The sequence below is a fragment of the Aythya marila genome (assembly GCF_965140915.1).
Source record: "Aythya marila genome assembly, chromosome: 8".
NCBI classification, from domain to species: Eukaryota; Metazoa; Chordata; class Aves; order Anseriformes; family Anatidae; genus Aythya; species Aythya marila.
In genome coordinates this window covers 22180252-22200348 of record NC_139049.1, presented here as the reverse complement: position 1 = coordinate 22200348, position 20097 = coordinate 22180252, and the positions used below count along the sequence as shown (strand labels likewise).

At 68.3% G+C, this 20097-nt stretch overlaps 1 protein-coding gene across 2 annotated transcripts; it reads left to right on the top strand.

Annotated features, from left to right (window-relative positions):
- The first annotated feature begins 1833 nt into the window (after window positions 1-1833).
- SLC6A9 (solute carrier family 6 member 9) lies at window positions 1834-19603 on the top strand. 2 transcript variants are annotated; one of them, XM_082766342.1, is made up of 14 exons: window positions 1834-1940; window positions 7369-7507; window positions 14484-14640; window positions 14778-14909; window positions 15533-15785; window positions 15864-15996; window positions 16297-16431; window positions 16508-16611; window positions 16683-16920; window positions 17002-17136; window positions 17219-17318; window positions 17480-17580; window positions 17693-17863; window positions 18046-19603. In XM_082766342.1, exons 2-14 carry the CDS (start codon window positions 7478-7480, stop codon window positions 18256-18258), a joined length of 1902 nt encoding a protein of 633 aa, XP_082622468.1. In that variant the 5' UTR covers window positions 1834-1940; window positions 7369-7477; the 3' UTR covers window positions 18259-19603. The 2 variants fall into 2 exon arrangements, with proteins under 2 accessions (XP_082622468.1, XP_082622467.1); XM_082766341.1 differs by lacking the exon at window positions 1834-1940 and adding an exon at window positions 5193-5327.
- Window positions 19604-20097: the final 494 nt, after the last annotated feature.

Below are 20097 nucleotides of genomic sequence, written 5' to 3'. Positions count from 1 at the left end.
CACCGCTGTGCCAAACCCCCCAGACGCAGCGAGGGCGCAGGGGACCGGGAAGGAGCCGGGCAGCTCCGGCCCCCCCAGCAGCTCTGGCGGAGGGTGCAGTGAGCAGTAACTGTCCGCAGAGGGAGCCCGGCTCCTTCGCAGCCTCCCGGCACCCTGGGGCCAGCAGGGCACCCAGCCCAGCATCCTCCTGCCCAGCTCCCCTGGCCCCGCCGTGTGCCCCCCTTGGGAAGCCCAAGGCGCACGGCACTGGGCAGACCTCAGCACACCGAGCAAAGCCTGGCGGTGGGGAGGGTTAGCCCGGCTTGGTCATCTGATCCGTTACAACAGCTTCTTAGAAGTAAAATAAAATAAAATAAAATAAAAATAAAAGCCAGTTCATTATTTCTACTGCTAAAGGGACAGGAGGCTCACGTGAGAGCTGCTTTGGGACAGAGGCACAGATCTGTATGGGGCGGGCACCAAGTGGGAGCTCCCCGCAGACACCAGGGCTTGTCCCACGGCCAAGGGAAAACCACAGCACGGGGCTGAGCTTGCACAGGGCCAACTGTTGCACAGCTCTCCGGCTGCACAGCACAGGAGGGTGTCGTGGCCAGCATCACACCAGCACCCTTGCTGGAGCAGTCTGTTAGAGCCACCAAGGGCTGCTGTCACTGCCCGGTGCCACGCTCCAGCCCAGGGCACACTCAGCCGAATTCCCCGCAGGGAATTTCAGCAGGGCTCAGAGGCGTGATGTGGCGGAGGGGCTGTGTGGCTGTTTGCCCTGTGTGCGTGCCCCATGGGGAACCGAAAGCCCTGTGTCACGCAGGGCAGGATGGAGCACGCGGCACCAGCAGGGTGGGCAGCACCGCGTTCCTCCTCGCTGCCTCGAGGTGCAGAGGAGATGGGGCTGGGGACTGTCCCCAGGGACCTGCACAGGGTGCACAGACCCCAAGAAAAGCTGCCCCTTTGCCAGGCTGGACAAGGGGAGGTGGCAGAGAGGCGTGAGCATGGTCCCCGTGTGCTGCTGGCTGGTGGCACGGTGAGGATGGGGACAGGGACAGCTCTCCCCATCTGGGGGCACAAGGGGACACAGTCCTGGGGGTGGTGCTGATCCCAGCCCGGGGTGCCCCACAGCCAGCAGCCCACGGGCAGAGGGCTGAGCGCTGCAGCAGGGTGGCAGCTGCCTCCAGCTGCTCTGGGTCGCAGGACGCTATCATGGGAGAGCTGCCTGCGGCCAGGCAGAGGGGGGGAGTGGGGACAGCTATTTTGGGCAGCCCCAGGCGCCCCAGCTGTCGTGCTCGCTGCAGCACAGAGCCCGGGCTGCAGCAGGGACCCGGGTGCTGCCCTGGGTAGCGTTAGGGGAGGCACACGCTTCCCATGGGGTCCCCAGCACCCTGCTGCGCCCTGCGCCCAGCAAACATCTCCAGGCGATGTGGCAATGCTCAGCCCATCCGAGCGGCTCTGTTCCTCCCAGCCGGGTGCGAGCAGAGCACGAGGAGGAACAACAGCCTGGGGACCTGCAGCCAAAGCATTAGCTCCCAGCAATGCAGCCCGTGTGTGTGCCCGGGGCTGTCCCTGCTGGGTGCACGTGTCCGCGGTGTGAAACACAAGCCGGGCGCTGCGTGCTGCCAAGGCGGCCGGCGGGGAGGGCAGCGTGGGGCAGCACAGGGGGACGGCGCCTTCCCTCGCAGCCACCAGCCCAAGGATGCCGTGGGGATTTTCCCACCCATCTCCCTGCCTGCAGGGCCGGGCTGGGCGCTCCACCAAGGGTATTTTTCCAGGTCAGCAGCAGGTAGCTGAGTGGAAAGTCCCCGGGAGCTGTGGCTGAGTCGCTGGCGACGTCGGCTCCCCGCAGCCGGGAGCAGCGGTGCCCGCTGCGCTCCTCCCAGCCCCGGCAGCACTCGCCTGCCCTGGCGCTCCTCCAGACCTCAGAAGTTGGCCAAATCCTGCAGCCTGAGGGGGTGAGTTGCTGGCAAAGCCTGGGGAAGGGCTGGGGGAGCTGAGCCTGGAGCTGGGCACGGGGCAGCTCTCGGCACAGTGGGGACACGGGGCTGGGTGTGAGGGAGCGCCACAGCAGGAGGGTGGCACTGTCCCCACGGTGCTGCCAACACGCCAGGTCCTCGCCGTGAGCGTTCCCACCAGGTGGCTTCAGGCTGTTGGCAGACCAGGAACAATTCTGGGTGCTTTCCATCAGCTCTGATACCATCGCCGGAGCCGTGGGGCAGATGCCGTGCCGTCATGGGCCAGTTCCTCTTCCCCACATGCTGCGCAGGATGGGGAGAGCACAAGGGAGAAAACAAAAACAAAAAGAAAAACAAAAAGAAAAAGAAAAACAAAAACAAAAACAAAAGATGAGCCAGCAGAAAGGGCAAGGCGCGAGGTGGAGGGTCTTCCCTCGAGCTTCCCCTGCCCCTCTGGCAGGGTCCTTCCTGATAACGCATCCCCTGCCAGCCCAGTCCCCCTCCTGGATCCAGCAGGGAGCTGGGGGACCGGGATGAGAGTGTGGTCCCCCAGTCCCTGCTGGTCCCCAGCTCCGAGCACTGGGGGATTGCCACGGTGCTGTGGAAACCTCCAGCTCTCGCTGCTGTTTGGGCCATCCCATCCCTGCCTCAGGTGCTGGGAGCTGGCATTTCCTCCCCACCCTTCACCCCTCTGGCTCCCTGCCCGCGTTTGCCCGCAGTTTCCCAGGAAACAGCACCCATGGAGATGGGCGAGGAGAAGAAAAGAGAAGAGAGGGGAGGGGAGGAGAGGACAGGACAGGGCAGGACAGGACAGGGCAGGACAGGACAGGACAGGAGCCCGCTGCAGGGATCCCACGGGCTGCCCACGGTGGGTCACTGCCAGCCCCACAGATCTGAATGGCACCAAAGAGGGGGTTTGTGGTGTCACCCTCACCATCCCACTGCACTTTGGGGATGCTGTGATGCCAGCCAGCTCAGAGGATGGATGGCAAGGTGGGAGAGAGATGGGTGCCCCCAGGGAGGGAGGAATTGGGGGGTGATTTCTTCCAGGTGCAGAGAGATGGGTGAAGGGGGCATGGGAACAGCCTGGTGCTCACACACATCCCACATCCCTCTGGCACCGCAGCCTTGCACTCCAGGGACTGCCCCTGGCTGAGGGCTGCAGGGCCCCTCGTCATCTTTGTAGAGGTCAAAATGTCCAAGAGAGCACAGAGGAGGTGCTCAGAAATGGACCGAGACCCCGAGGAGCCCTGTGGGTTGGAGCACAGAGACCCCCGATCCCCATGGGGCTCGCACAGCCCACCCCGCCTGGCGTGCCCCAAACCCCATCCTTGCCTTTGGTCTGTGCAAGGATTCAGAGGCTGGCTGCAGGAGCTCTGGAGCCAGCCCTGCCTGCACAAAGCCGTGCTGGGGTTTGAAAGCATGAGCTTCATCCCTGGGAATCCAGCCCTGCGGCAGGTCTGCAGCTCCACGGCAGGCAGCTCCCCGCCCGCTGCCAGACCCTGCGGCAGGGGCGCGGGCTGCAGGAGTTTGCTGCGTTGGGGATGTGGGCTGCCAGATGTGGGATGCTGGATTTGGGCTGCAGGGCAGGGCGTGAAGCCCTGCAGGGCCGGGAGCGAGGTGCTAGCGGGCTCCCCGGGCTCTGGGGCAGAGCAAACATCAGCAGGCGCCGCAGGAGTGTGGGAGGACCTGAGCACCCGCGGGTTTCGCTGCCACCTTCCCCTTCCTGCTAGGGGTGTCGTGGCTCTGCCTCCGCTGCGCTTGCAAAACAAAAGCAGTGACAAAGTGATGGTGCTGCCACCAGCTCCCCATCCTCGTAGCCCAACATGGGCCTGAGGTAGCCACCACACGCCCCGAGACTCCCACCCCATCGCTGCTCCCCCCCACCGCCATCCCATGCAGAGGATTTCCTCCAGCAGGATGTGACCCATGGGGACAGAGCGGGTCGGCACAGAGCCTGGGGTGGGGACAGACACACGGGGTGCTGGGCACACGTCGGTGTGCTCGGGGAGACGGTTTTGGGGTGAAGGGGGAAGCACGCTCCCTGTGGTTGCCTTGGGGCCCGGCGAAATGGGCCTGATGCAGGCAGCAGGGCAGGGTGCTGGGGGTGCAGGCACCCGTCCCGGCACGCAGGGAGCCCGGCAGGGAGAGGAGGGAAGGGGGGGCCTCGGCAAGGGGCCAGGCGAGGGGCGGCCCCAGGCGCACCCGTCATGCCTTACTGGAAACATCTGGCGGGGCTGCGGGGGCGAGCGCTGGCTGCTCACGCATGTGCACACACGCACACGGGCGCAGGACCCACGGGCAGAGGTTGGTCTGTGGGCATGGGTGCGCGCTCACGTGCCTCTGCACACGCGTGCCCGTACATGTGTGCTCATACGTGTGGGCTCGGGGGGTTGCATACGTGCGTGGGAGCACACGTGTGGCTGGGGCACGGACATGGCGCTGACGTGTGCACATGGGAACACACACGTGTAAATAGACATGTGCAGATGTGCACACACGTGTGCATACACCGTCACATGCTGCAGCACACATGTGCATGAGCACACATGCAGCAGCCACACATATGTGCACACACACACGCCTGCACCACGGTCACACTCATTGCACACATCCTGGCCGGATCCTGCGGCCATCCCCTCGTGGTGCTGTGCCCTGGCGGCACGTGAGCTGTGCGTGCGCTGTGTGTGGCACTCCCCATGCGTGTGCAAATCCCTGTGTGTGCCCTGCGTGAGGCTGGCTGTGACCGCACAGCCCACACGTGCCCACGCGTGCCCAGGGCCTGCGTGAGCCTGCACAGGGCGTGGGTGCCCACGGGCATGCATGTGCATGGGGGTGCATGTGTGTGCATGCGTGTGGGTGTGTGTGCATGCATGTGGGTGTGTGTGCATGCGTGTGTACGCATGTGGAGGTGTGTGGCTGCATGTGCATACCCGTGGATGTGTGTGGCTGCATGTGGATGTGTGTGGGCTGTATGTGGATGCGTGTGGGTTGCATGTAGACGCCTGTACATCCGTGTGCACGCATGTGCATGCGTGTGGATGCATGTGCACGCGTGTGCACGCGTGTGCAAGCTCCCCCGCGTGCCCGGCGTGCCCTCCCGCTGTGCGTACTGCGGGGACGGGGGTGCCTCGGGTACTCCGCCGCCCCCGGTGCCGGTACCGGAGCGGGGCGCTGGGGAGCTCGGGAGGCGGAGCGCGGCGGGGGCGAGAGGCGGTGCCAGCCCCCACCGACCTCCAAACTTTCATTTAACTCGGCAGCACCGGCAGCGGCGGCACGGCACCGGGCCCGGCGCTCACCGGTACCGCCGGCGGCCCGGGGGGCGCGGAGCCACCGGGGACCCGCTGGGAGCCGCGGGAGGGGCCGGGGGGCGGCGGCATGGGCACGGTAAGGGCGAGCACCTCCACCGGCTGCCCGGCTCGGCCCGGCACCGGGGAGGGGGCACCGGGAAGGGGACAGCGGGGGGGGGGGGACGCGGCGGGGTGGCGCTGGCGGCGGGGCCGGGATGCGCGGCGCTCCCGCATCTGTTGCGCTCCGGGCGCGGGGGCCGAGCGGGGCCGCCCGGTGCCGTGCCCGGCGGCGGGGCCGGGGGCGGTGGGGCCCGGGGAGGCCCGGCCCGGTGCTGTAGAGGGGGGGCCGGCGGTAATTTTCCACGGGCATGTGCTGGGGCGGGGCGGCGGAGCAGCCACCACGTGGCGGCTGATGTAACCCGGGCCCCCCCCGCCGCCGTGCCGCACCGGGCGCATCGCGGGGATGGAGGGGGCGAAGCCGGGCTCGGCTCCCTGCGCCCCCCCCGCTGTGCCCGCGGGGATGCTGGCGGAGGAAATGGCTCCGCAGGTGGCATCGGCCGTGCCGGGCACCCCCCGGTGCCACATCCTGCGGGAAGGCACCCGCTGCCTCCTCCTCCTGGGCGCTGCCGTGCCGTGCCGTGCCGTGCCGTGCCGTGCCGAGGTGTGGCACGGCGGCGGTGCCACCCGTCACCTGTCAGGGACGGGGTGCTCCGAGCGGTCCCGGCACGCTGTGACACCAGGAAGGGCATCCCACAGAGCCTGTGCCCGGCTGCCCCGGGGGATGCTGCGGATTTGGGCATCCCTGGAGCCCTGCATCCCTCCTGGGCCCGTGGTGCTCGCCTTTGTGCTGGGCAGGGAGCCTCAGCCAGCAGCTGCCATGCACACGCGTGGCCTTATCGCTGCCTGGCAGAGCCCTGGGTGTGCGGCAGGCCCTCCCGTGGGCGCTTTCCCCTCCCAGGACGGGCAGGTGATGAGTTCCCAGGCCAAATTCAGGGCCGTGGGGAGGGCGGCGTTCGGCTTGTTGGCAATAGGTGTGCGGCGGGGAAGAGGTCTGGCCGCTGGCCCCACGCCTGCCCCCTCTGACAGGTTCCCGGGGCTTGTTGTCCTCCCTCCCTGTGTGGTGACGACACCTCGTCCCCCCCTGGAAATGCAGCCGCTCCCAGGGAGGGGCTTGGCAGTGGGACGCGGTATCTGCGGGCAGCAGCCTGCCTGTGCCGGGGGGCTGCAGCCAGGGCTGGGGGCTTGCCCACATCCCCCGGCCTCCTGCCCTTTATCTCCACCACCCATGCTCCCTCCCGATGCGTTCGGGGCCTCGTGCCCCTCTGCTGATTGCTCCAGACCCACGGCAGCCCGGGGCGCTGGGCCTCCGTCGGGGACCCTTGGCTGGGGGCAGGGGTCCTTTCCTGGCCAGCAAGGGCGCCAGGAGCTGGTGTGGGATCTGCAAACACCGCTGCTTGCACAGCCCCGCGCCCCGCTGTTTTGCAACAGCCCCCATCCCTCCCGGCAGGGAGGAAGGTCAAGCCCAGGCGCCCCCCTGGCCCCAGCAGCCCCAGGATGGGGCAGGAGCAATGGTCAGGGGGGGCCGCACCCCCCTCCCGTGCCTGATGCAGCAGCACCTGGCCGTGGCAGAGCCCGCTGGCTCGCCCCCCCTGCGCTGCACGTGCACGCGATGCACCGGGGCAGAAGGCAATCGGTTCCCATCTGTGTCCTCCGTGGCAGCTGAGCCCTGAGCTGGCCCCGCGCTGCGCCCAGTCCCGGCGCTGCCGCCCGCCGTGGCCACTTCGGCTCCAGCTCTGGCTGGGGGACGCATGGGGCCCCCCGACGCCCACCCGCCGGGCGGCTGGGAGCCAGCTGCCCGCAAGGTCGCCTGTCCGCAGCGGGTAAATCTTTAACTGCTTCTTGGGAAACACCTGGGAGCCACCGATCGTGGCCGTGCCGGGGCTTCGGAGATGCTGAGGGGGTGGGAGCGAGGAGGAGACCCTCAGGGGGACCCCCGGCCCCGTTCCCACCCACCCTGCGGCCAGGTACGGGGCAGCCACCCGCCTGGCACGTCCCCCTGCTGCCCGGATGGAGGGGGAGGCCTGGGGCGGGGACGTGCCCACCCCACCAGTCACGTCCCTCTTGGTTTCTCTGCCCAGCTCGCTCTGCCCGTGGATTGAAGCGTGCGGGTGCCGGTGCCGCAGCCAGCGCGACGGAGAGCCAGGAACCCCACGGCGGGCAGCCGGGAACGTGCTCCAGCCTCCAGGGATGGCCGATAAGTGCAGCGAGGGGCTGCTGGTGAGTGCTGGGGCGCAGGGAGCGGGCTGACCTGGGGGAAACCCTGCGGTGGACCCGGAGCACCCGATGCAGGGCGAGGGAGTGAGATGCCGGGGCTCCTAAGGGGCTCCAGATGGCCACCGGGATGCCCTGCCAGGGTTGTGCCCCCAGCACGGCGCCTGGGGGGCCCCTTGATGGAGCCGCCAGTGGTTTCTCGCTCCCAGCCCGCTGCCTGCGAGGCTCCGGGTGTGGTGTCTCACCGCCTGCAGATGCTATCGCCCCGCTCAGGCACGCTGCCTGCTTTATCGCCCGCCCCAGCTCTCCAGGGGAAGGCGGGAAAGCCGCGCAGCTCCTCCACCTTTACTGGGCACAGGCACCCCTCTGTGCCGGGTACAAGCTCCTGCAGGGGCAGGGGACGGGGCTGTCACCCTCTGCATCCACCCCTGCCAGCTCTCCCTGACAGCAGGAGTAACGGGATGGAGGCAGAGGCAGGCACCGACCCCACATCCCCACCAGCGCTGTGTTGTGGGGTGTGCTGCCCTCACCCCCTGGCACAGGCGTGTGCGGTGTCCTCCTGGGAGGGCTGCACTGACCCCGTGCTGGTCACTGCTGTACCCTCGCAGATGAGGGATTTGGGAACCCGGAGCCCTGCTGCCCCGAGCAGCCGCCCGTGTCCCGCAGGTGAGCGCAGGCTGGGCTGGGCTTCTGCCTTTTCCCCTATAGGTGGGAACTGAGCTCCGGGGCTGACATGCTCGCCCCCCTCCCCTTCCCAGGGGGCTTCCCGAAATAGCTGCACGCTCCAGCCAGAGGGCCTGGAGCCAGCACTTCCCTGGGAAGCCGGGAGCCAGGGGAGCGGTGTGCTCCAGCGGGTGCTCCCAGCACATGTGTGCACGGCTCCCTCGCTGCCTGGCCCAGCATGGCCCTGCCGGCGGTGCCCGCGGCGGCACCGGGCTCCCCTCCTGCCCGTGGCAGGGGTGGGAAGGCAAATTTCCCCACGGTTGGGCTCGGTGAGGTGCTGGGGACGTTGCCAGGCTCGGCTGGAGCTCTGCCATCCCCGTGCGTGCTGTGCCGGTGCCCCTGCGTGTGCGTCATGCTTGCCACGAGCCCCGCGCCTCCACGCTGCTGCCGTGTCCTTGCCGTGGCCGCAGCACCGACAGCGGGGAGCCAGGCACCCAGCGCCCACCTGCTCCTGGTCAATCTTTAACTCGCCTCTCCGAAGGCCCTGCCCAGCCCACGGCACATGGGGAGCTGGGGAGGAAGGGAAACCACGGGGGTCTGGCACCCGGTGCGCCGGTAACTCCGTCCCACAGCCCTCTGCTCCCCGTTTGTAGGGTGAGGGGCACCCTGAGCAGGGTGGGCGCAGGGCACGGCGGTGCTGGGAGCTGGCAGGGAGCACGGCAGCATCCCTCACAGGAGCATCCCTGCGCCGGGCCAGCTGCAAGTGCCCTGGGACGAGGTGTCGCGGGACAGGACCTTGGCTGCTTAGCTTTCTGGGTCATTGGGGAAGGCAGCTAATCTCCTTGGCCTGCCTCCAGCGCCGCGCAAACAGCCTGGCAAAGCGTGGCCCCTGCCCTGCCCTCTAATCCCTGCCAGCAGGTGCAGTTCCCAAGCCCGACCGAGGTCCCGTGGCACAGTCCCTGTGCCCGGGGGGGGTTGGTGGCGGGGCTCAGGGTGCCCATTTTGGGGAGGACAGGGGTGACGGCTGAGGCTCTCCATCCCCTGGCTGTGGTGTGTGGCTGTGCCTCGATTTCCCCGCCTGCGGGCTGGGGTCTGCACCCTGCTGGTGCGACAGGAATGCCATGCGTGTGGATGCCCGTGTAATTCTGTGCCTGCTGGCTCCAAACCGCAGGCAGGAGGGGGGGGCTCGGTGCCCCTTCCCCTCCCAAACCCAGCAGAGGCCGTGGCAGCGGGTGCGCAGCAGGCGCTGGGATGCTGGGGAGCTCCAGGGGCTGGTTCAGTCCCTGTGTGGCCGAGCAGGGGGATCCGACAGCCTCTCCCTCCCTGTCCTTTCAGGACATTTTGTTTTGTCCCCGGCAGCGGGCTTTGTTTGGGCTCCAGCCGTGCCAGCGGCTCCTGACTCCCAGCCTTGCTTTGCTGGCACAGCCGGGCAGCGCTCGGCCGGGGGGGCGCATGGCTCAGGTGGGCTCCTGCCATCGCCTGTCCCAGCCCGGGCGGGCACCGCTGGCACCGTGCTCGCAGGGATTACAAAGCTTGGGGGGGGCCCTGCCCTGTCCCAGACACCCCCAGCAGCGCGGTGCCGCCGGCCCCGGGCAGGGGGGCCAGCAGCGCGAGCAGGAGCTGCGGAAGCGGCTCTTGGCTGCGGGAGCCCTTCCCGGAATAACAAGGGGCAGTGCTGGGGGGGCCGGCGGGGGATTTTTCTGCCTGAGCGCTCCAGGAGAATCGTGCCCGCGCCGTGAGAATGGGGCCGGAGAGAGGCAGCCCCGGCGGGAAGCGCCCAGCTAGGGGCTGGTGGCACCTGGTAGGTCCCCAGGCGGTGTCCCTGCCCTGGGCACCCTGCAGCCCTGCTTGGGGACGGGGTGATGGGGGCTGCAGGGGCAGGAATGATGCTCCCAGAGCCAGAGCACGCAGGGACTGGGGAGCTGGGAGAGCTCAGGGCCCTGTGCCTGGGGAAGGACATCTGGTGGTGGCGTGTTGGTGGCCCAAGCAAGGCGGTGCAGCGAGCCAGGCCGTTGAGGGATGCATGTGGGCACCTTGTAGGGTGTCGGGGCGCAGGGCTGCACGTGGAACAGGGCTGGAGGGCTTGGCTCCATACCCCTGTCCCTGCCACTGGGGCTGGCATGAGGGGGAGGCTGCGTGTCCCAGGGGGGCACAGCTGGGTGCTGCTCCCCGCGCCCTGGGAGCATCCCGGGCGGCCGGCTCAGGAGAGGACAGGGATGGGGACGAGCGCTGGGTGCCGGTGTGGGAAGCCGAGCGCCCGCCCCGCACATGTGAACGGCACACGTGTGCGCCCGCAGCGCCGCTGCCCGGACCCCAGATGGTCTCCCGAAAGCGCCGGCCCGTCCCCCCGCCCTCGGTGCTCCATCACGCCTGGCTGGCGCTTTGGCCGCGCTCCCCAGCCGGGGCGCGGGGCTGGGAGCAGCTGGGGCACCCCGAGCCTTGCTGGGGGGCTCCCTGCCTCTGCCCTCCCACGGGACGCGGCACCCTACCGGGGGTCCCAGCCCGCGTTGGGCAGGGGGATAGGGGTGAGAGCGGCGAGGCTGGGGGTGTCGGGGCGGTGGGGGGCTGGCAGCGCGGCCCTCCTGCCAGGCAGATGGTCCCCCCGCGGGGCTGTGACCTTGTGGTGGCTGCCGTGGATCCCTGTGATGCCCAGCGGCTCGGCTGACGTCAGGGAGAGGTGGCATGGGACCAGGCTGGGGATGTGCCACCGGGCAGGCTCGTCCCAGCGCCCCCGTCCCCATATCGGGCCGTGCCAGGTCCCAGCAGTGCCCAAACCTAGGTCGGGGTCGGATGTGCGAGGCTGGGCAGCGTCACGGCGATGGGAGTGGGGCAGGAAGATGTGTGTGGGGCGGGGGGCATGGGAATGGGACAGCACATGGGGAACAGCGAGGGGACGCTGCCCTCTGCCAGGCTGCGGTGTGGGAAGGAGCCAGGGGCTGCGGGGGCAGGATGAGCCCCGCAGGGAGGGCAGCGCTGCCCGCCGGAGCGTGCGGGGCTGCAAACAGCTGGACCCCGCTAATGAGGCCTCATTAAGTGGGATGTGAGCTGTGCCAGGGCTCAGCACCGCGCAGCCCCCGTCTCCTGTCCCTGCTGGGAGGGGACACACACACACACACACACACACACACACACACACACCTTGCTGGCTGTGGGGCGAAGGGGCCGGGCCGGGAGGCGAGTGGGGCGCGGTGCCAAGCCCTGCAGGCAGCGGGCGGGGGGAGGCGGGCGGGCAGCTGCCACCGCGCGGGACCCAGCGGTGCCAATGAAGCCGGGGACGCACGGAGCCGGCCAGCCTGGCCCCCCGGGGTGCAGCCACGGGCAGCCGGGCCCCCCCCGGCCCCGCCAGCAGGTCAGTGGGGTGCTGAGAGCAGGGTCCGGGCGGCTGCGGCACGGGGACGGGGTGGCGGTGGCCGTGCCAGCGCTGTCCCCTGCCGCTGGGGCTCTCCAGGGTGCTCTGTGCCAGCTCTGGGGGGCTGGAGCACGGCCACGGCTCTGTAGGGCCCCCTGAGCCCCCCCTATCCAGCAGGGACGTGGGGTGCTGCAGGGGAGGAGGGTGGCTCTGGAGGTACCCAAATGTGGCCCCCTCTGCCCGCCTCTACCTCCAGCCCCCCCGGGACCCCAGCTGCATTGGGAGCAGGAAGGGTTTGCTCGAGCAAGGGGCTGTGTTTTGGGGCTGTTCACTCCAAGACCTACTGATGGCCAGGGGGGTGCGCGGTGCCGCAGCTCACCGGGGTGACTGTCACCCTGCCGTGGCATCTATTTTTTGGGGGAGTAAACAAGAACGGGGCCCCCCCACAAAATGGATAAGGCTGATGTCCCATAGGGTGCCTCTGCGGGGCTGGAATATCCCCAGGGGGGCAATTTAAGAAGGGGGGGATCCACTCTGGAGACACACTGGGGGTCCCCAGGTGCTTCTGCCTCCACTCACCCCACGGGGAAGTGTCCCCCCCCCCCCCGCAGCCATCAGCTTCCCAGGCATAAATCAGGGGGAGGGGACGGTCCCTTGGGGAAGTGGGGGGCATCCGGGCACCCCGGCCAAGCTGCCATTGTGCGAGGCAGCGCTGCTTAGCATGAGAAAGGCTCCGGTGCCAGGCGCCGTGATGGATGGTGCCTGCGCTGCGGGACCCGGGGATGCTTTGGCTGTCTGGTAGGGTCCCGGTGAGGAAGGGTGCCCCGTGCGCCCCAAACGTCCCCAAAGGGGACGTTTGGGGCGCACGGGGCACCCTTCCTCCCCGCTATGTGTGCACCTGTGCGTGGAAAATTTAGGGGAATTGGAGCAGGGTGCTGCCCCTGTGTTAAATCCTGGCCCCACAACACGAAGCGGGGTGAGGGGCTCGTCTCGCAGGCCCTTGGGTCCCCCCCCCCTTTTTTTTTTTTTGCCATGCAGCTGGGTGGTTAATGAGTGGAAAGGACGGGGCGACCTTCCCGGATTGGGGGGGGGGGGATTGTAGCGGGCTGATGGGTGAGCATGCAAGCGTGTGCGCACGTGTGCGTGCTTGGGCACACATGTGGCTGTCCCCTTATTGGGGACAAGCGTGCCTTAGCCCTGTGCTGCAGCGTGGGATGGCAGAGGGCTGGCGCTCTCTTGGTGCACTTCTGCCAGGTGCCTCAAAATTGGGGTGCCCCGTGGAGGCAGCGAGTGGGCCGTGATGCCTCTGGGGTCACCCGAGCAGAGGGAGCAGGGTGGCCCCCGGCTTCGGGACAGGGTTGGGGTCCCCTCTGGGCTCTTGGGGCTTCAGGCTGTGTTGGGGTCATGCGGTGCCCCCAAAAAAAACATCTCGGGGAGGCTGGAGCAGTGTTCCCCCACCTGCCAGCCGTGCTGAGCGGGAGCCTCATCAGTGCAAGCATCTCATATAATGCCCAAGCTTTATCAGGGGCTTCCCAATGGGATCATCCCACATGAGCGCACCCCAATGTGGGGACATCGCCAGCATCACCCCCACGCCCTGGGGACCCCTCCACCCCACCCCACGCAGGACCCCACAAGCAGAGGCTGTGCCCTGGGGCAGACCAGGATCCCCCACCTTGTGCCTGCGGGGGATGTGGGGACATGCGAGGTGGATTAGGGGTGGTCTTGGGGTCCTGGGGGCTGGGCAGGAGCACCCATGGGTGCTGGGAGAGTCGGGATGCTGTGGGCGCGTTTTCCACACACCGTTTTCCTGTGGGGCCTGACACGGGCACCCCAGTACCCCAGCTGAGTATGGCCAGCGTATTGCCACCTATTGCCCTTACAACCCCTATAGCCCACTCCAAATCCTCCCCAAGCCCCCTGCTGTGCATCCCGCTGCCCCCGCCGCCCCCCTCGCCGCCCCCGGCGCGTGCGGGCCCCGCTCCGCAGCAGATGGCTTTGTTTGGCAGCGCGGTGCCGGAGTCGCCGGGCATCACGTCCCGGCTGCGCCGGCCCTAATCGAATGACACGGTTTGGTGCACCGCGCCTGCTGCCCGCGCCCCGCCGGCGTCAGCAGATCCGCAGCGACGGCTCCCCGTCCTGGCCCGGCGCGGGGGGCGCGGGCAATGCCAGCAGCTCCCCAAAAAATATCACCAACCCCCGGCCCGGAGCTGGGCAGCGTCTCGGGGAGCTCGGCGTGAGCTCGGGGCCACGCTGGGACAGGGCCGCGGGGTGGCGGGTGCCATCTCCGCCGGGGGTGACGGGCACCCGTCCCCTTTGTTGTCATCCCCGGTGTGAGCGCGCATTGTGCCGCGGCCTGCACAAAGCGCCCATTCTTGCCCCCACCCCTCCCCGTGTTCAGGGCTGATGGGCACCGGGGCTGTCCCCCGGGGGGGTCCCACCTGCGCGGGAAGGGTCAGCACCCCTGCCACCGCAGGACACCTTTCTTGGGGTTGGGGGACCCCAGCTTGACCCCATCACTGCACCCCACTCCCCATCCCAGGGCACCCACAGCCTGTGGGGCCAGGGGTCCGGCGGTTCCCCCCCAGCTGCGGGCAGTGGCCACCCAGCGGGGCCCCTTTTTGCTGGGCGCAAGGGGTGGGGGAGAAGGAACAGAGGCCCCTTTGTGCTCGGGCGCCCGAGCCTGCTTTGTATGACTTGCAGGCTCTTCCTTCTCTGCAGCCGGGCTCCGGGGAGAGCTATTCATCGGGGCCGGCGTGGGGCGGGGGGGCTGCCAGCGCATCCTCCCCTCTCCTTGGCACTGCGCGTGCACGGTGGGGGGGGGGTGTTGGCACGGGGCGGCCCAGCCTGGGGAGGGATGGGGCAAGGATGCAGGGGACCTCCTGGCCCCTCTCGGTGGCTGTCACCCCTCCGATGGGCCCGGCGGGGGTGTCCCCCCCGGCTGAGGCACCCCAACGCATCTCTCCGCAGAACGGCGCCGTGCCCGGGGAGCGGGGCAAGCAGGACAAGAGCGTCAAGCGCGGCAACTGGGGCAACCAGATCGAGTTCGTGCTGACCAGCGTGGGCTACGCCGTGGGGCTGGGCAACGTCTGGCGCTTCCCGTACCTCTGCTACCGCAATGGGGGAGGTGGGTGTCATTGGGATGGGGGCGAGGGGGGCCCGGGGTGGGGATGGGGGCGTGCGCCCTGCTCCTGAGCTGTGCCGGGGGGCACGGCCGTGTGTGGGGCTGCTGCCCGCTCACACCCTGTGGTTCCTGCCCGCCAGGTGCCTTCATGTTCCCCTACTTCATCATGCTGGTGTTCTGCGGCATCCCCCTCTTCTTCATGGAGCTCTCCTTCGGGCAGTTCGCCAGCCAGGGCTGCCTTGGCGTCTGGAGGGTCAGCCCCATGTTCAAAGGTAAGGGGCTGCCCGTCCCCACAGCGGCACGGGGCGCACACCCACGCTCCCGGTGTGTCCCTTGCACACGCCTCCGGCACGTTGTGCAGCCCTGCACAGGCATGTGCTGCTTGCACAGCCCTGCATGCCTTGCACACGCACTGCCTGTGCACGCACACACTGCTCACACCGCACACATCCCCGCACACCCCACACGTGCCCTGCACGGTCCCCTCCTGCAGCACGACGTACACTCCAGCCCCGGCATCCAGTGCTTGCATTACACACGCATCCCTGCACTGCCACATGTGTCCCCCACAGAGGTTATTCAGGCCACCATGGTGCGTTCATCCTAGGTGTATTTCCCTGTCCTTGGGTGCCCTGTGTCACCAGGTGCTTGCAGCTCCAAAGTCCCCATGGCCATGCAAGGAGAGCCCCCAGCCCTGTGGTCCTCCAGGCTTGCAGACCCCAAGGGCTCACCCGCAGTCCTGCCAGCCACGCACCCCCTGTGCCCTAAGGAGTTCCCCGTGCCCGGCAGGGGGCTGAGCCCTGCATGCTCCTCGCCCCGGTGCCGCCCGCCCCCGAGCCGCGAGCCCCACACTGCCCGTGCCGCGCCGCTCACCCCTCCCCGGTGCTGTTCCCAGGCGTGGGCTACGGGATGATGGTGGTGTCCACGTACATCGGGATCTACTACAACGTGGTGATCTGTATTGCCTTCTACTACTTCTTTGTGTCCATGACGCGCGTGCTGCCCTGGACGTACTGCAGCAACGCCTGGAACACGCCTGACTGCGTGGGGGTGCTGGACGGGAACCTCTCCAGCCACGCCGCCGTCAACCTCACCCACCTCCTCAACGCCACCCAGAAGCGCACCAGCCCCAGCAAGGAGTACTGGAGGTACTGGGGAGGGGACTGGGAGGTATGGGGGGCGGCGGTGGCGGGGCCCCGCTGATGTTTGCTGTCCCCCTGATGCAGGAGGTACGTGCTGAACCTCTCGGATGACATCGGGAACCTGGGCGAGGTGCGCCTGCCCCTGCTGGGCTGCCTCGGCGTCTCCTGGGTCGTCGTCTTCCTCTGCCTCATCAAGGGCGTCAAGTCCTCGGGGAAGGTACCCGCGTGCCCCGGCTCCAGGACACGCCCCCTTTTGGGTGGCCACGCCCCATTTCTGTGTGGCCACGCCCCCTTCTATGTGGCCACGCCCGTTGTATATCTGCCATACCCCTTCTGTGTATAGCCACGCCCCTCCTGCCTATAACCACGCCCCCTTTAGACATAGCCCCTCCCCTATCGGTGATGCCCCTCCCACATGGCCATGGCCATGCCTCCCCCTGGCTGTAGCCCCGCCCCTCGCCCCGATAGCCCCGCCCCCTCACCCCGTGTCCCCGCCCACCGCGCCCCCTCCCCGCAGGTGGTGTACTTCACGGCCACCTTCCCCTACGTGGTGCTCACCATCCTCTTCGTGCGCGGCATCACGCTGGAGGGGGCCCTCACCGGCATCATGTACTACCTGACGCCCCAGTGGGACAAGATCCTGGACGCCAAGGTGAGCGGGGACAACGGGGGGACGGGGGGGATCAAGGGGGACACGGCACATGGCGCTGACCCCGTCCGTGGTGCAGGTGTGGGGTGATGCCGCCTCGCAGATCTTCTACTCGCTGGGCTGTGCCTGGGGTGGCCTCATCACCATGGCCTCCTACAACAAGTTCCACAACAACTGCTACCGGTGAGTGCCCGCCCGTGCCCCCACGCCGCCCCCCGGCCCCGCCGCCGGCCCTGACCCGCCTCTCCCCGCAGGGACAGCATCATCATCAGCATCACCAACTGCGCCACCAGCGTCTACGCCGGCTTCGTCATCTTCTCCATCCTGGGCTTCATGGCCAACCACCTGGGCGTGGATATCTCCAAGGTGGCCGACCACGGCCCCGGCCTGGCCTTCGTCGCCTACCCGGAGGCCCTCACCCTGCTGCCCATCTCCCCACTCTGGTCCATCCTCTTCTTCTTCATGCTCATCCTCCTGGGGCTGGGCACGCAGGTAGGGCACGGTGGGGTGAGGACAGGGGGGTGACACAATGGGGTTGAGGTTGATATGCTGCCCCTTCCACCCCACGTGCAGTTCTGCCTGCTGGAGACGCTGGTCACGGCCATCGTGGACGAGGTGGGCAACGAGTGGATCATCCGCAGGAAGACCTTCGTGACGCTGGGGGTGGCCGTGGCAGGCTTCCTGCTGGGCATCCCGCTCACCACCCAGGTGGGGCACCCCAGGGTGCTGATGGGGGTGGGGGGACCTGTGCCACTGTCATTGCCACTGTCAACAAGGGTCCCTCTCGCAGGCGGGCATCTACTGGCTCCTGCTGATGGACAACTACGCCGCCAGCTTCTCCCTGGTCATCATCTCCTGCATCATGTGCGTCGCCATCATGTACATCTACGGTAGGTGCCCCCGCGGTGGGGTGGGGGCTTGGGGACTCGTGGCCAGTTGGTGGCTGGCTGCCGGAGGCTGGCAAGGTCGTTGGCCAACGACCAAGGGGCTCAAAGGTCCCACTACAGGGGCTTGGGGTCCTGCTGGGGCTGACAGCCACCTGTCCCCACAGGGCACCGCAACTACTTCAAGGACATTGAGATGATGCTGGGCTTCCCGCCCCCGTTCTTCTTCCAGATCTGCTGGCGCTTCATCTCGCCCGCCATCATCTTTGTGAGCATCGCGGGCAGGGGGCACGGGGCCGGGGGCGGTGGGGGCAGCTGTGGGCAGGGGACAGAGCAGGGTGGCTGCTCCCCGCCGGCTGATCCTGCCTGTCCCTCCCCAGTTCATCCTGGTCTTCACAGTGATCCAGTACCGGCCCATCTCCTACAACGACTACGTCTACCCCACCTGGGCCATCAGCATCGGTTTCCTCATGGCGCTCTCCTCCGTCATCTGCATCCCCATCTACGCCATCTACAAAGTGTGCCGCTCCGAGGGGGACACGCTGCTGGAGGTGGGTGGTCGGGGACAGCCCCCACGTCCCCGCTGGGGGTTGCCACGAGGCTGTCCCCTACCCCGGGGCGGTCGGAGACACCTGCAGGCAGCAGCCACGGGGCGTCCTGGCGTGGTGGGGTGGCCGGGGCAGGGTGTGAGGGCGGGAGCTGACCCTGTCCCCTACCATCTCCCTCTCTCTAGCGCTTGAAAAACGCTACCAAGGCGAGCAAGGACTGGGGCCCGGCGCTGCCAGAGCACCGCAGCGGGCGCTACGCCCCGGCGTTCAGCCCCTCCACCGAGTCCCACCTGGAGGTGCAGCCCCTGCACCCGGAGAAGGCGCAGAGCGAGGCCGCGGCCGCGTCCCCCGTGCAGGGCAGCAACGGCTTGGCCCACAGCCAGGACTCCAGACTGTGACCCCCCTGCCGTCCCCGCACCCCCTCTAACCCCTCCCGCGCGGTGACACTTTCGCACCTTCCGCTGGCGGAGCCTGGCTCCGGGCCGCACCGGACGGCGGGGGGCTCTCAGCGCCCGTCCCCGAGACCCCCGACCTCCTCTCCGGTTAACCCCGTCCCCCCCCGTGGCGTTTGTTAACCCTCAAGTTTACGGTAACCTTCCGTGCGCGACGCTGGGACACGAGAGGAGGGGGGGGCACAGCCCCGGGAGGGCCAGGAGCCAGAGGCACTTTGCAGGGGACCTGCCCCGTGGGGACTGGCACCCTCAGGCCGCGCGGATGGAGAGGGCACCGGGGCACTTTTTGGGGTGCTGCCCGCCCCGGGACACGGCACAACCCTCCCGGGCTCGGTCCCACGGGGCCGTGGTGGCAAGAGGTGACGCTGCAGGGAGCCCCCGGCCTCGGTTGGGTGGCCACGTGCAGAGACAGCACCTGGGGCACGGGGTGGGCAACGGGGCGAGGGCGCTGCCCGCGCCAGCACAAGGCACAAGCACAAGCACTTAGGCACGCGTGCACCTGGGCGCACGCACCCCCACGCACGCGGGCACACACGCTCGGTACCCACGGGCGCGCTGTGCGTGCACTCGTACCCACAGCCCCGCTACGTGCAGCGTCCCCGCACCTTGGGGGGGCCACCTGGGTGGTGGCACGGGCGCCTGGTGTCCCCGACGGCCTGGCACGGGCAGGGGGGGAACCTTCCATGGTGCTAAGGGGGAGCAGGAAGGACTGGCCCCCAGCTGCTGCTAGCAAGAGGTACCGGAGGAGATGGGAGGGCGGAGGCAGCCCGCTCGCTCCGAGCCATCTGGGTACGTTTTGTCCCCAAGCAGTATTAGTGGAGCAGGATGCACTGGCAAGGCCGGGCGGTTTTCAATCTGTCTTCCAGCTACAGCCGAGGGGCCGTAGCTCTCGGTTTTGGGGTGGGGAGGACGGGACCCTTCCCACCCCGAGGCTCCCCTGCCAGCCAGCACCGCGCTCCCTGTGCCGGAGCCCCGAGGCTCGCGCAGGGACGCGGGGCGGCGCGGCGGGGACAGGCTGAGGGGCAGCAGGGTGCTGAGCCCCGGCAAGGACGTTCCAGCTCCCCTGGCCCCATCCCGAGCCCCCCGTGCGACGCGGCGGAGAGGCGCAGTTTCCCGCATGGTGCCCGTGCCCTGCCCCATGTGTCACGCCGCTACTGTTCACCTCTAATTGTTAGCAATAACGCGCGCGTCCCTGGGCAGCGCTGCCTGTGCCAGTGTCTCTCCCGGTGTAGACTTCTAAAGTATCCTAGATTTTAATGAGATTTATATTCCTGAGCCCGTGTCCCGCTGTGCCCTTTTTTTGTGGGAGCTGGGGAGGGGGGACATTAAGGGACAGTTTCCCCCCGGGGTGCATCCTTTCCCCCGTGGATGCCCAGCACTGGCTCTGAGCAGCCAGGATGGGCCCTGGGGGTGCTCCTCACCCTTGTGCTGGGCCCTTTGTAGGGCAGGAGCTGCCTGCACTGGCCCAGGGCTGGCTGAGGAGGGGGCAGCTCCCAGGGTGGGGAGCGCAGGGGGACGACATGGTGGCTTTATCGTGAGGGGCAGTGTGGCTGCTTGGTCAATCCCTTTGCACGAGGACCTGCACCCTCCATAGGGCTCTGTCACAACGAGGGACAGCAGGGACAGCACGTGGAGCCCCCCTGCAGCCACCAAGGGGCTGCTGAGGCACAGGGGAGGCCTGCAAGGTAAGGCTGGAGGGGCCCAGGACAACCCCTGGCTTCAGCTCCAGGGTAAGGAGCGCTACTGTGTCCCCAGGGTAATATTGTGCCAGGGCTTGTGCTGTCC